At 34.4% G+C, this 15,060-nt stretch overlaps 1 protein-coding gene across 1 annotated transcript in view; it reads left to right on the top strand.

The window, feature by feature from the left end:
* si:ch211-266o15.1 (zinc finger MYM-type protein 4) overlaps positions 1-12,177 on the top strand; it is a 35,576-nt gene extending 23,399 nt beyond the window's left edge. Inside the window, 6 exon segments of the mRNA XM_051132560.1 lie at positions 5,080-5,227; positions 5,398-5,549; positions 8,527-8,641; positions 10,036-10,284; positions 10,406-10,529; positions 11,614-12,177. Coding sequence (XP_050988517.1) covers positions 5,080-5,227; positions 5,398-5,549; positions 8,527-8,641; positions 10,036-10,284; positions 10,406-10,529; positions 11,614-11,824 — 999 coding nt within the window. The 3' untranslated portion in view covers positions 11,825-12,177.
* Positions 12,178-15,060: the final 2,883 nt, after the last annotated feature.

The raw sequence follows: 15,060 nt of genomic DNA, 5'->3' as shown, positions 1-15,060 counted from the left end.
AATGTTCCAAAGCATTTGTATCATTTCTTGCATTGTCATCTATAGGTAGTTTCCATTTTTGACTGGTCATTTTAAAAATGATTTGCACATAGCAGATGTAGGTATTTATGTTTTTCATTTGTCATTGGCAAAAGTCGTCTTTGTTGTTCTTTCATCAGGTTTGTTTTGTTGTACATAGAAAAGTTGTGGAGACTTCTATAAAGCGATGTACCTTTGGTTATACAAGACATTGTGCAATAAACCATTCAAGTTCTCAAGGAGAAGAACAAATGTAATTGCTGTTGTCGAAAATTGGGCTAATTTGTGGACTGTGGACATGAACAAAAAGTTGGTTTCCCATTAAATTTTGAATGTTGTGGACCATTTAATAAACAGTCAGAGGAGTCTGTGTTCATCTGGCTAAATAAATTCAATAAAATATTAATTTAATAAATAATGTCACTGTTATCCCTGGAAATAAACAGTATTGTTCATGCCACATTAAAAAGCTGTAAGAAAAGTATGAATCCACCTCTGGTTTTGGATGTGCTTTGAAACAAAATGAAACTAAACTGAACTCATTAAATAGCAATTCTGTCATAAATGACATTTACTCACCTTCATGTTATTTAAAACCTGTATGATTTCTTTCTTCTGTGAAACAGAATAGCATTTCATTTGTGGGTGATCCATTCCTTTAACACTTCTTAATTCAGATGTGTTGTGTGCTGAAATTACACATGTAGATGTCATAGTCCCATCATCCCCTACAGACTATTGCTCATTACAGAGCTTTACTAGGTTACTGACAGAAATAAAACTCCTATTTTTCAAAGCTTAAAATACCGGCTCCAATTTCTGAGTGAGCTTAGCTTAATCTATGAAGAATTTGTCTTTTTTTTATTATCATTTCTTAGACTTGTTACCCTACAAGTTAAAACTGGAGAAGAAAAAATATCAAATGTGAATGGTTTAATGTACAGTTGAGATCAAAAGTTTACATTCCCCTTTCAGAATCTGCAAAATGTTAATTATTTGACCAAAGTAAGAGGGATCATGCAAAATGCATGTTATTTAGTACTGACCTGAAATATATATTTTACATAAAAGACATTTACATATAGTCCACAAGAGAAAATAATAGTTGAAGTTATAAAAATGACCCCGTTCAAAAGTTTACATATGCTTGATTCTTTATACTGTGTTGTTACCTGATGATCCACAGCTGTTTTTTTGTTTAGTGATAGTTGTTCATGAGTCCCTTGTTTGTCCTGAACAGTTAAACTGCCTGCTGTCCATCAGAAAAGTCCTTCAGATCCCACAAATCCTTTGGTTTCTCAGCATTTTTGTGTATTTGAACCCTTTCCAACAATGACTGTATGATTTTGAGATCCATCTTTTCACACTGAGGACAACTGAGGGACTCATATGCAACTATTACAGAAGGTTCAAACACTCACTGATGCTTCAGAAGGAAAAACTATGCATTAAGAGCCTGGAAGGAATCTGGGTAAATTTAACTTATTTTGTCTTCTGCGAAACATGTAAGTATCTTCTGTAGCATCTGAAGGGCAGTACAAAATGGAAAAAATATGATATTTAGGCAAAATAAGAAAAATGTACACATCTTCATTCTTTTCAAAAGTTTTCACCCTTGGCTCCTAAATGCGTCATGTTTTCTTCTGGAGCATTGGTAAGCATTTGAACCTTCTGTAATAGTTGCATATGAGTCCCTCAGTTGTCCTCAGTGTGAAAAGATGGATCTCAAAATCATACAGTCATTGTTGGAAAGGGTTCAAATATACAAAAATGCTGGAAAACCATAGAATTTGTGTGATGGCGGGCAGTTTAACTGTTCAGGACAAACAAGGGACTCATGAACAACTATCACTAAACAAAAAAAAAACTGTTCATTCAGGTAACAACACCGTATTAAAAATCGAGGGGATGTAAACTTTTAAACGGTCATTTTTATAAATTATTTTCTCTATTGTGAACTATATGTAAACATCTTTTATGTGAAGTATCTTATTAGGTCAGTACTAAGTAAACAATAACATGCATTTTGTATGATCGCTCTTATTTTGGTAAAATAAATAACATTTTGCAGATTCTTAAAGGGGGATGTAAACTTTTGACCTCAACTGTACTTAAAATCCATCCCAGATTTGATGACCTGTACAAGGAGTTTGAAAATGATATTGATGCTAGAAAGGAATTGATAGATCAAAATTGCCACCAGGAATCGTCAGGAACATTTTTTATTCTGTCAGGAAAGAAAAGGAAAGGAAGGAAAAGAAACGGGTGCAGTGAGAAGTGTGATACCGTCAGATGGCATTTGGATGGTTCGTATCCCTCCGGAGGAAACCTGGCGCATAGGACCGGTCTAGCTTGTTTAAAGTGTGAAGCAGAGGCTCTTTAGAAAAGAACGCTGAAAGATACAGAGAAGTTTGTACATAACACCACGCAGCCAAATACAATGAGACTGAATGCAGGCCAGATGGGGACAGAAGAAGCTGAAAGTGAAGGAGATGATGGAGGAGTGGTTGCCATGGAGGCTGCTGCAGTTGAAGAAATTCGCCATAAAAGGAAACGAATGTGTCGGCATCTGTCAAAATGTTGTTGTTTTTTTACATTCTGAAGTGTCTGCGTCTGCTTTACTTGAATCGAATGTTATTGTTTATGTTTGTACTTAGTGTAAGGCATACTCATGCATCATCTTTTATTGGCTTCATTCATTGCTATACATTTGATCTATTTGTTTATTTACATATTTAAGTTGGCTTGAGAAAGGCAACTTGCCGATCTGCTGTATAAGCAGCTGCTATATCTTTTCTAACTGATCTGGCTTACGGTTTTCGAAAACCACCTAAAATCCCATGGTCTTTCATTGAGGGGGTGAAAACTTTTACACAAAGAGACCTATGGTGCATCTAAACTGTTTATTGCTATAGTAAAGCTTAACAACTCCCTACTTAAAAAAAACAAAACAAAACAAAACACGCTAAAACCAGCCTAAGCTGAATGGCTGCCTTGGCTGGTCTCCCAGGCTGGTTTTAATGTGGTTTTGGCCACTTTTTAGCTGGTCAGGCTGGTCTTAGCTGGCCAAGCTGGGAGACCTGCCAAGGTTAAACCAGCTATTTTCAGCTTAAACCAACTAATACTAGACAACCAGCCTAGACTGGTTTTAAGCTGTTTTTTTTTACATAATCAATTGATTTTAGCTGGTTTAAACATGTTAGTCATGCTAGCAACATGCTAGTAACTTGCTAATCATGTTAGAAGCACGCAAGAAACATATTAATCATGTTAGAAACAAGCTAGCAACATGTTAAACATGCTAGTAACATGCTAATCATGCTTGAAACATGTTAGCAACATGCTAATCAGGTTGTAAACATGCTAGTAACTTGCTAATGGTGGAATCATGCTATTATCTTTTGCTAATCATACTAACATGTTATCAACAAGCTAGTGACATGCTAATCATGCTCTAGAAACGTCTAGAAACGTCTCATCGTTCTAGAAACATGCTAGCAAAATGCTAATCAGGCGATAAACGTGCTAGTAACTTGTTAATCATGTTAGAATCATGCTATTAACTTGCTAATCATGTTAGCAGCATGTTATCAACAAGCTAGTAGCAGGCTAATTAGGCTATAAACATGCTAGTAACTTGTTAATCATGTTAGAATCATGCTATTAACTTGTTAATCATGTTAACATCTTATCAACAAGTTGGTAACATGTTACTCATGCTAGCAACATGCTAATCGTGCTATAAACATGCTAGCAACATGCTTATCAGGCTATAAACATGTTAGTAACTTGTTAATCATGCTAGAATCATATTAACTTGTTAATCATGTTAACATGTTATCAACAAGCTAGTAACATGCTAATCGTGCTACAAACATGCTAGCAACATGCTAATCAGGCTATAAACATGCTAGTAACTTGTTAATCATGCTATTAACTTGTTAGTCATGCTAACAACATGTTAACGACAAAACATTTTTTCCAGTAAATTTATTGCTGCTTCTGGAAAGAAATGTATTTTTCTTTTTATTTTCTTTTATTTTTTTATTTCTTTGAATGAACATGCTATTAACATGCTAATCATGGTAGCAACATGCTAACAACATGCTAATTATGCTAGAAACATGCTAACAACATGCTACTAAATTGCTAATCATGCTAGAAACATGCTAATCAGGCTATAAACATGCTAGTAACTTGCTAATCATGTTAGAATCATGCTATAACTTGCTAATCGTGCTAACAACGTTATCAACAAGCTAGTAACATGCTAATGTTATAAACATGCTATTAACTTGCTAATCATGCTAACAAAATATTTTTTTCCCAGTAAAATTATTGTTGCTTCTGGGGAAAAAAAAAAAAGTTTTTTTTTTTAATTAATTTATTTTATTATTATTATTTTTTTATATATATATATTAGCTATAATTTTTATATACAATGTAATTTATCTTCATCTATTTTAAAATGAATGTTATTTCAGTATTATTTACTATTATTTCAGTATTATTTAAGTAATAATACTGAAATAAAAGTAATAAAATGTCAGTATTTTATACTTTCATATTATTTAATGTTTTTAATTAAATTTTATTTTCATATTTTCAGTTCTCTTTTTAGTTTTAGTAATTTAGTGCTTTTTTGTTACTTTTAAAAATGTTGGTTACACTTTATTTTAAGGAGCCCTTGTTACAGTGTAATTATACATTTGTAAAGTACTGAGTAATATTAATAAACTACATGTACTTACTTTATGCATAGGATTTGGCTTAGGGTTGCTTGCATTTAATTATGCATAATTAATTGTTATTATAATACTAAGTACATATTACATGTGTAACAACGACACCTTAAAAAAAAAACTGTTACCAGATTTTTTAGTAATGTTTAAAATATTTCTATTTTGCTTTATTTTCAGTTTTAGTTATTTTAGCACTTTGACTTATTTGCTATTCCAAAGAGCTGTGAAACAGCATATTTTAAGATATTTGATTTACTTGGTTTAATCTTTCTTTCATAATGTCCTAGTAACAAAAATTGTGTTTTTGTGTCTCGTTCAGGGTCGTAAGCGATCTGGCACCGATACGTCGGGCGGTGTTTGGCTTAGTACCTCCAGCACAAAGCTCAACCAAATGTACGGCGTCGAAGCCTGGGCCAGCTGGGTGCGAATGAAAACAGGACAGAGCGAGCAAGAGCAGCAGCAGTCCCGTAAGTTCACACATATGGGTCAGAACACGGAGTCGTTACCTCTCCGTCTGCTTCATGACTCATGCAGCGTGTGTCGTTAGTAAAGGTCACTGTCACAGTTAGTGTGTGACATTGCGCTGACCCACCATGTGTCCTAACAACTTTTTCTTCTCCCACTGTGTCTTATTCAGCAGGTCCAATGACTATGAAGGAGGATGTTTTGCAGTGCACTTCTGCGGATCTGAGTTACGGTCTGTGCCGCTTCATCAAGGAGGTCCGCAGGCCGAACGGCGAGCCTTACGAACCCGATAGCATCTACTACCTGTGCCTGGGCATTCAGCAGGTTTGACCTTAAAAATAAATCATTTTCCTCTAAATCCAGCTTGATCTGCCATTACACCTTTGCTTCAGATATATGTAATTACATGTAATTGTTTTATTTTGAACCGTTTTTTTTTGTTTTGTTTTTTTTATTAATATTTTTGATGCTGGACCACAAAACCAGTCTTAAGTAGCACTGGTATATTTGTAGCAATAGACAAAAATACATTGCATTGGTTAAAATTATCGATTTTTCTTTTACGCCAAAAATTATTAGGATATTAAGTACAGATCATGTTCCATAAAGATTTTGTAAATTTCCTACTGCAAATATATCAAAACTTAATTTTTTACTAGTAATATGCATTGCTAAGAACTTCAGGGTCATTCCAGCTGCAATCATCAAATGGTCCCCACCTGACCCCCTCAGATTTGTCTGAAAAAAATCTATGTGATGGGTAATATCCCCAATAGATCATATACAAAATTTTAGATCTCTACTGTGCATACTTTTTTTTACAAAAAATCTGTAAAAAAAAGTTTGTTTTTCACCCCGTTTTGGCATCACTGTCTGAGTGACCATGTTCAGACTGAAATATCTCCAGAACTAGTTGTGCCAGGTCCATGAAATTTTCTGGGCTAAGAGTCCTAGTCCAGAACTGCATGAATTACAACTCACAGCATTGTTACTGAATTTACACCTGAATGCTGGCCCTCTACTTTTCTTTGAAACTATTACTTTAAGGGTTTTCAGATGTCCATAGAAACCTCAGTTTTCAATGTATAAGCATCAAACTTGGTAAATGGTCTGATATGTACCATGTCTTTCACATCCTTTGATATCAGACAATAGAGTCTGATGGATGTTGTGATATTAAGGTCCAAAAATGGAAAAAACTCATTTACACCAATGTTCAGAGCAATATTTCCCATGAATGACACCAGGTGTGAACATGAAACTTTTTTTTTTTGAAAGAGCATGTTCTTATTAATAAAATATAAAAAAAAAATTGGGATGGGGTTTTGCCTCATTTTTCTGTAATAATTTTTAAAAAAATCATTGTTGTGTGACATTCACAACTACTGTAGTACCAGCTATTTTGAACTCATATGCCTAAATTAATGCTATAATGCAGCATTCCATTGTGCTCGGGACTCGGGGAAATCCGACCTCCACCTCGGGAAAGTGCAATGGAACGGCCACTTAAGTTGGGGTTCCGAAACACACACTCGGGCCAGTTCAGTGCAGACCGAGTCGGTTGGAATTATCCATAGGCATCCATATTTTTGCCAACTGTTACAATGGAACGCATTTACGACGGACATCGGGAGAACTAACTCGGATTCACCGACTACCGACATTCAATGGAATGCAACATAAGTACCTAATCTTGATGTTCCACCCAATTTAGTGAATAATACATCCATTTTCATTGAGAAAGCAGGACAATATTGATTAGAAATAATAATATTCAGGTGGTATGAGATCTAGCATCAATCAATCAATCAGTCAACAGTGATCAATTTTGAGGTCAGTCGAGTATCAGGAACACCAGGATTCCATGTCAACTTTGAGGTTGACCCAGTTGAACAAGGCCTTCACATCACAGATATGGCCCAAGGACAATATGTTACTTGTGTGTATGACCGACAGTGGTGGGTTGGTATCATCAGAGACGTCTCTGACACAGAGCAAGACATTCAAGTGCTTTTTTTGCATCCCCATGGCCCAGCTAGAGGCTACTTTTGGCCAAAAAGGGAAGATGTCTGTTGGGTGCCTCTCCAGCACATCATAATGAAAATTGATGTGCCAGTTACTTCCACTGGGCGATGCTATGTCATAAAAGAAAATGAAACTGTGGATTCAGACACTTTCATGAACAACTTTCAGTAACTGTTATGTCACACATTTATTTGTGTTGGTGGTATACATTATTAAAGTGACTCATGTCTGGAAGTACGTTTTTTGTATTTTGTATTTTTTGTATAAGTGGAACATTAATAAATTCTGTTGAAATGCCCATACCAAGTTGAATAGCAAAAGTGAACAATAGGATCAGTGATGAAACTCTGAGTTTTAAAAAAATCATTACAGAAAAATGAGGCAAAACCCCATTCTAATTTTTTTTATATTTTATCAATAACAATATGCTCTTTCAAAAAAACAAGTTTCATGATCACACCTGGTGTCATTCATGGGAAATATTGCTCTGAACATTGGTGTAAATGAGTTTTTTCCATTTTTGGACCTTAATATCACAACATCCATCAGACTCTATTGTCTGATATCAAAGGATGTGAAAGACATGGTACATATCAGACCATTTACCAAGTTTGATGCTTATACATTGAAAATTGAAGTTTCTATGGACATCTGAAAACCCTTAAAGTAATAGTTTCAAAGAAAAGTAGAGGGCCAGCATTCAGGTGTAAATTCAGTAACAATGCTGTGAGTTGTAATTCATGCAGTTCTGGACTAGGACTCTTAGCCCAGAAAATATCATGGACCTGGCACAACTAGTTCTGGAGATATTTCAGTCTGAACATGGTCACTCAGACTGTGACGCCAAAACGGGGTAAAAAACAAACTTTTTTTACAGATTTTTTGTGAAAAAAGTATGCACAGTAGAGATCTGAAATTTTGTATATGATCTATTGGGCATATTACCCATCACATGGATTTTTTTCAGACAAATCTGAGGAGGTCAGGTGGGGAACTTTTCCAAAATTTGATGATTCCAGCTGGAATGACCCTTCATTTAGACAACTTTAAAGGCGATTTTACTGAATATTTTTATTTATTATTATTATTATTATTTTTTGACCCTCTCAGATTCCAGTTTTTCAAATAGTTGTATCTCAGCCAAATATTGCCCTATCCTAACAAACCACGCATCAATGGAAAGCTCATTTATTCAGCTGGTTTTGTGGTCACATGTCGTACATGTTCTATTAAGCATTTTAAATGAAACATTCTGTCATATTCTTCACATTTCTAGTGCCTGCTTGAAAATGAGCGTCTTGAAAATATCTTCACGGATTCGCTCTATAGTCAGTTCATCACTGACATCACCACACTGCTAAAGGACTGGGGAGATGCATTGCCACCTGGAGGTGAATATCCTTTTCAAAATGACCTAATTTTTGTCACTCACTGAAAAAAACAAAACAAAACTGAATTTATTGTCAGATGTGTAGCCTGTTCACAAAACCAAAGTCCAACAAAATGGAGACGAGCTTTTGAGTAAATATTAACAGCTCAATGAATGAACACAATGTCTATATGCTTATATATTATTGGTCAGAGATATTTTAAGCATTAATAAGAACAAATCTTTACTTATTTGTATGCACACCAGCATATAGGAGTCTAAATGATGACATATAAAGTTGATTAGCTTACTACCTTAATATATCATCCATTACTCCAAACAAAAATGTTTTAAATTGCATTTTTGTCATTGTATTATTGTGCATGGTTTGACATAATTTAAGACTACATGGAATATTTTTACTTTCAAAAATTAAATCTTTTTAAATACATCTGAACCAGTGTCATTGAGATGCCATTATAGTTTTTATTTATTTTTTTATTTTATATATTATTTTTTTTATATATTTTTTTATATTATTTATTTCAGTTTATTTTAATTTAGTTTGTAATAACCCTGAAACTGAACTGCAGTTGAGTAGTAAAATAATATAACAATTATGACTAGTTAAAAATTGTCAGAAACTTGATGATGTGTCAACATTAAAAAACATACCCTTCATCCTTTTTTAAATTGATGAAAACTGGCAGTAATGGCATTTATAATGTTGCAAAATATTTCTACTTCAAATAATGCTGTTTTTTAAACTTTTGTCCTTCAAAGAATCATGAAAAAAATTATTACTGTTTCCACAAAAATATTTATGGTGATGTAATATTGTGAAATATTTTTACTATTTAAAATAACTGATTTATTTTTGAATATATTTTAAAATATAGTTTATTCTGGTGATCAAAGCTACATTTTTAGCATCATTACTCTAGTCTTCACTGTCACATGATCCTTCTAATAGAAATCATGCTAATATTATTTGCTGTTTTTTTTTTAATTGATCAAAAGTGATGATAAAGACATTTATAATGTCACAAAAGATAAATGCTGTTCTTCTAAATTCTCTGTTAATCAAAAAACCTGAAAAAATTATACTCAGCTGTTTTCAACATATTAATAATAATAAAAATGTTTTTGAGCAGGAAATCTGAATATTAAAATGGATCATGTGACTGAAGTAATGATGCTAAAAATTCAGCTTTGCAGTCACAGGAATAAATTCTATTTTAAAATATAATCAAATAGAAAGCAGTTATTTTAAATAGTAAAAATATTTCAAAATATAGTTTAAAAATCTGCCCAACCTTAAACTTTTTTTTGTCCCTGGTACAAGATTTAAAAATTCACACTTATTGTGAATAGGCTTTTAAAGCAATTATGACTTCTGCTTTTCTGTTTCTTCAGGATACATACACTCACGAGTTGAGGAGGAGTATCTTTGGGAATGCAAGCAGTTGGGTGCTCTGTCTCCTATTGTTCTGCTCAACACGCTGCTGTTTTTTGGAGCCAAGCTGCTCAACCTCAAAACGGTTGAAGAGCATCGACGCCTTGCATTCTCCAATGTCTCCCACTGCTCGAAGACCACCAAAAGTGGCATGACCGCTTATCTTCGCTTCAAACTACCTAGCAAGGAAGAGGAAAAGGACAAAAAAGGTGAGGGATGTGCTGAAGATGCATTGACCACGTAGTATTTAAATCTTTACAGAGCTTCTAGTCACATGAGCGTACATCTGTGCTCATAATATTCCTTGATTTGTGTTAATTGAACATCAAGCACCAGCTGGTAAAAGGAGGAGAGAGGAAGAGACGGTGGAAGAGGAGTTTTTGGAGATGCCTGAGAATGTGGAGAACCCATTACGCTGTCCTGTCAGACTCTACGAGTTCTATCTCTCAAAATGGTGAGTTTTTTTTAAAGGGATAGTTCACTTAAAAATAAAATTGTCATAAAAAACTTAACCAGTCAAAAGTTTTTGAACAGTAAGATTTTTAATGTTTTTTTTAAAGAAGTCTCTTCTGCTCACCAAGCCTGCATTTATTTAAAGTACAGCAAAAACAGTAAAATTTTGAAATATTTTTACTATTTAAAATAACTACTTTCTATTTGAATATATTTTAAAATATAATTTATTCCTGTGATTTCAAGCTGAATTTTTAGCATCATTACTCCAGTCACATGATTCTTCAGAAATCATTCTAATTTTCTGATTTGCTGCTCAAAAAAAAATATTACTATTATGTTAAAAAGTGCTGAGTAGATTTTTTTTCATGTTTCTTTGATAAATAGAAAGTTCAGAAGAACAGCATTCATCTGAAGTAGTGTTTTTTGTAATAAAATAAAAATGAAATGCTTTGCTAAACTTTTTTTAATTTTATTATTGTAAACTAAAACTAAATCTATTTAAAAAATATTTAAAATAAAAATGAAAAGTGCTAAAAACTGAAATAAAAATAAAGCTAATAATGTAAAACCCTAATAAAAACAACAGCTTATAACACAATTAGTACAACTAAAATTATATATATATATATATATATGTGTGTGTGTGTGTGTGTGTGTGTGTGTGTGTATATATATATATAAAGAAAGACTATAATGTGGACTTTTATGATTTGTTTAATCATGCTTTTTACAATACTTTTTAGAGCTTGTCATTTTAAATCCCCTTCCATTTATTTGTTTGCTTGGATTTTCTGACTTCCATCTCATTTTGGTTTCACAGAAGAATGAAAATAACACTCATCTGAAATTTTGGAGTGAACTATTCGTTTACTGTAGTTTATTACTCTCTTCCCTCTTCTATCACTCTTTTGTGAATTTTTGAGTCCTAATTTGAATTACAATTATGCAGATCAATGATGGTCCTTGAGTTTTGCACACAAAATGAGCTTCATTCAAATTGTTCTTGCTTGAAGGAGAAGAACACTTTTTCTGGTGTTTCAATAACAAGACTTTATAATGTTCATTTTCTTGTATATCCACAGCTCAAACTCGGTGAAGCAACGTCCAGATCTTTTCTACCTGCAGCCTGAGTCCTCCTGCCATCCCAGCAGCCCTGTGTGGTACTCAGCCCAGCCATTGGAGAGCACCATGATGGAGAGCATGCTCACACGTATCCTAGCTATACGGGACATTCATCTGGACTCTAAGCATCAGCAAAAGTACCTGGACTCATCAGATGAAGAAAGCTCTTAATGAAAACCTACAAATCTTAAGAACTTGCTTTGAAAAAAAAAAAAGAAAAAGAGCTTACAAAACACATCATAAGACATTTGATGGCATCTACACATTACTTTTATTCAGATGGGAATGGAATACAAACAGAAATGAATGAAACTGAAATTCTGCACAAGCTCCACAGACATTCCTTAAGTCATTTATTCTATCATGAATGTTACAGAAAATGAATTTCAGAGGGAATTGTTTGGTTTTTAGTCACAGTAGATATTGTTTCTCAGTATTTAGTATTATTTAGTGAAAGCTTTTTAAGTTTCAACATTCATCATGTCATTGTTGGTAACCTTTGAAAATATATATGAATTCTCAGACGTGTGACTGGTTTACTTTGGTAGGATTTTCAAGGGTTGCCCTTGATATTAACCTGTATTCTGCGCAATTGCTACTTTTTCATTTATTGACATTTAAAGGGTCATTACCACTGAAGTCATTTGGTTTAAAGAATTAGTTCACTTCCGGAATAAAAAAATCCTGATATTTACTCACCCCCATGTCATCCAAGATGTTCATGTCTTTCTTTCTTCAGTTGAGAAGAAATTAAGGTTTTTGAGGAAAACATTCCAGGATTTTTCTCCATATAATGGACTTCAATGGGAGCCAATGAGTTGAAGGTCCAAATTACAGTTTCATTGCAGCTTGAAAGGGCTCTATACGATCCCAGCTGAAGAATAATGGTCTTAATCTAATGAAACAATCATCATTTTCTGAAAAAAATAAAAATTGATATACTTTTTAACCACAAGTGTGATGCGCATGTGTGTCTTCACGCATTATGTAATCACGTTGAAAAATCACACGCGGTTAGTTCTTCGTCTGTGTACTTTGGTTTAAAGATAGAGTAGGGTGAAAAACTCCATCTCATTTACTCCTCCAACTTCAAAATCGTCTGACATCGTTTTTGTAAAGGCCGTTTGACTTTCTTTGTGTTGTTACTTTCGCCAACATCACATGTGACCTTTCCAACCTGACTACGTAATGTTTGAAGTCAAACTAGTGCATGATGAGCATTTGTTTCTCTAGATAAGACTATTATTCCTCAGCTGGGATCGTGTAGAGCCCTTTGAAGCTGCATTTTAGACCCGTTGGTCACCGTTGAAGTCCACTTTATGGAGAAAAATCCTGGAATGTTTTCCTCAAAAACCTTCATTTTTTTTTCAACTGAAGAAGGAAAGACATGAACATCTTGAATGACATGGGGGTGAGTAAATTACCAGGAATTTTTTAGTCTGGTAGTGAACTAATACTTTAAAGTGAGTATTGGTAATTTGGTAATTTTCCTTATAATTAACTTATCCTTATTTCATCCAAGATGTTTGTCTGTCTTTCTTAAGTTGAAAAGAAGTGAAGGTTTTTTGAGGTTGAAAAGGTTTTTGAGGAAAACATTCCAGGATTTTTCTCCATATAGTAGACTTCAGTGGTGTCTAACAGGTTGAAGGTCCAAATTAAAGTTTCATTGCAGCTTCAAAGAGCTCTACACAATCCTAGTTGAGAAATAAGGGTCTTATGTAGCAAAACGATCTGTCATTTAAAAAAAAAAAAAAAAGTATATACTTTTTAACCACGAATGCGATGCACATGTGTGTCTTCACACATTGCGTAATCACGTTGAACGTTCTTCGTCTGTGTTCAAAAATGTAGAGTAGGGCAAAAATTTGCTCTCATTTTCTCCTCCAACTTCGAAATCGTCCGACATTGGTCGTTGTATTGCCTCATGTATTGCGTGAGGTTGAGCTAGTGTGAGATAAGCATTTCTGGTTGAAAAGTATATAAATTTTTCATTTTTTTTTAGAAAATGACCAATCGTTTTGCTAGAGAAAGCCCTTATTCCTCGGCTGGGATTGTGTATGGAGCACTTTGAAGCTGTATTGAAACTGCAATTTGGACCTTCAATCTGCTGGGCACCATTGAAGTTCATTATATGGAGAAAAATCCTAGAATGCTTAAAACCTTCATTTCTGAAGACAGAACATGACCCTGTTGGATAACAGGGGTGAGTAAATTACCAGGAAATTTTTATTCTGGAAGTGAACTAAACCATTGGTAAGAGCATTTCAATAGATGCAAATTTGCATGTGTAAAGATGCACCAAAGAAAAAGACAAATTTGAATGTTCATTTCAGCTGAAACCATTTTTTTTCTAGACCACAGACATACAGGAACAGATGGTCTCAAAGCTAATACGTGCCCTAAAAGCTCCAATTTAAAAAATATTTAAAAAGTACTCTTTCTGACAGTCAAAACCTTGCTTGGTTTCTGTAATTAGATGTCTCGCTTCTAGAAAAGATGTTAATGCAACATTGAGTGTGATGCATTCATGGAGTCAAAGTGTCGTGTCTCAGTCAATAGAGGGCAGTCCTGCTATGTTAGTTCAAGTGACAGGACCTTGACAGGGCAACAATGGGGAATCAAATAAGCAATGTTTAGCCACATGATTATGCTGATATTTGCACAGATAGATGCAGCGCCAGCCTACGATGTAAAGCCAATTGTCATTCGCTACCATGGTAACAGAGACAAGAGCTGTTGCTTGTGCTTCACACTGGATTCTGAATGTGGTGCTGCTGTTGTGAATCATGCAATTCAGATATGAAAAGCACTTTTATGTATATAGGCATCAGCCTTTAGTAATGCAATTATTGTCTGACTTAACCTGAATGTCCCACATTCAATTTAGCCCGCACTGACTTTCAGCATCGCCTGGCTATCGTAAGGGGAGCAATGTGTAAGTGAGGCAGCTGAACTATTTATATCTACAGTCGTTAAAGGGCAAATGCTCATCACTATATCTTCTACCAATTGTTCATATGTGTACAGTTGGTCACGGCGGACAGAAAGATAACGCATCTCAGGGACAGATCACGTTTATATTGCCTGTTCAAAACGAGTGTGTGGGCGTGCTCCGGGCAGATGAGGTGTGATTCGAGAGGGTTCGAGAATGAGAGGAGAGTGTGTGGGAGAGAGAAGTACAACAAAGACAGACAATCTGGCAGTGCATGACTGAATCGTCGTTTGAAAAACGCACAACGTCAAACTTTGGTTTTTAATTTGCGTTAACCGTTTAGTTTAGACAAGGTTCTTATTTACGCAGATCAGACAAGGATATTGGCAAATGCAGATAGCGTCTGATGAAAATCTAAGCCATCTTATTAGAGGTCAAACCAAATTGAGATAAAAGTGACTGAAAGGAAATGAAA

The sequence above is a fragment of the Labeo rohita genome, chromosome 17 (assembly GCF_022985175.1).
Source record: "Labeo rohita strain BAU-BD-2019 chromosome 17, IGBB_LRoh.1.0, whole genome shotgun sequence".
NCBI lineage: Eukaryota > Metazoa > Chordata > Actinopteri > Cypriniformes > Cyprinidae > Labeo > Labeo rohita.
Note: the sequence above shows the minus strand (reverse complement) of the source record. Positions and strands in the feature narration are given on the sequence as shown.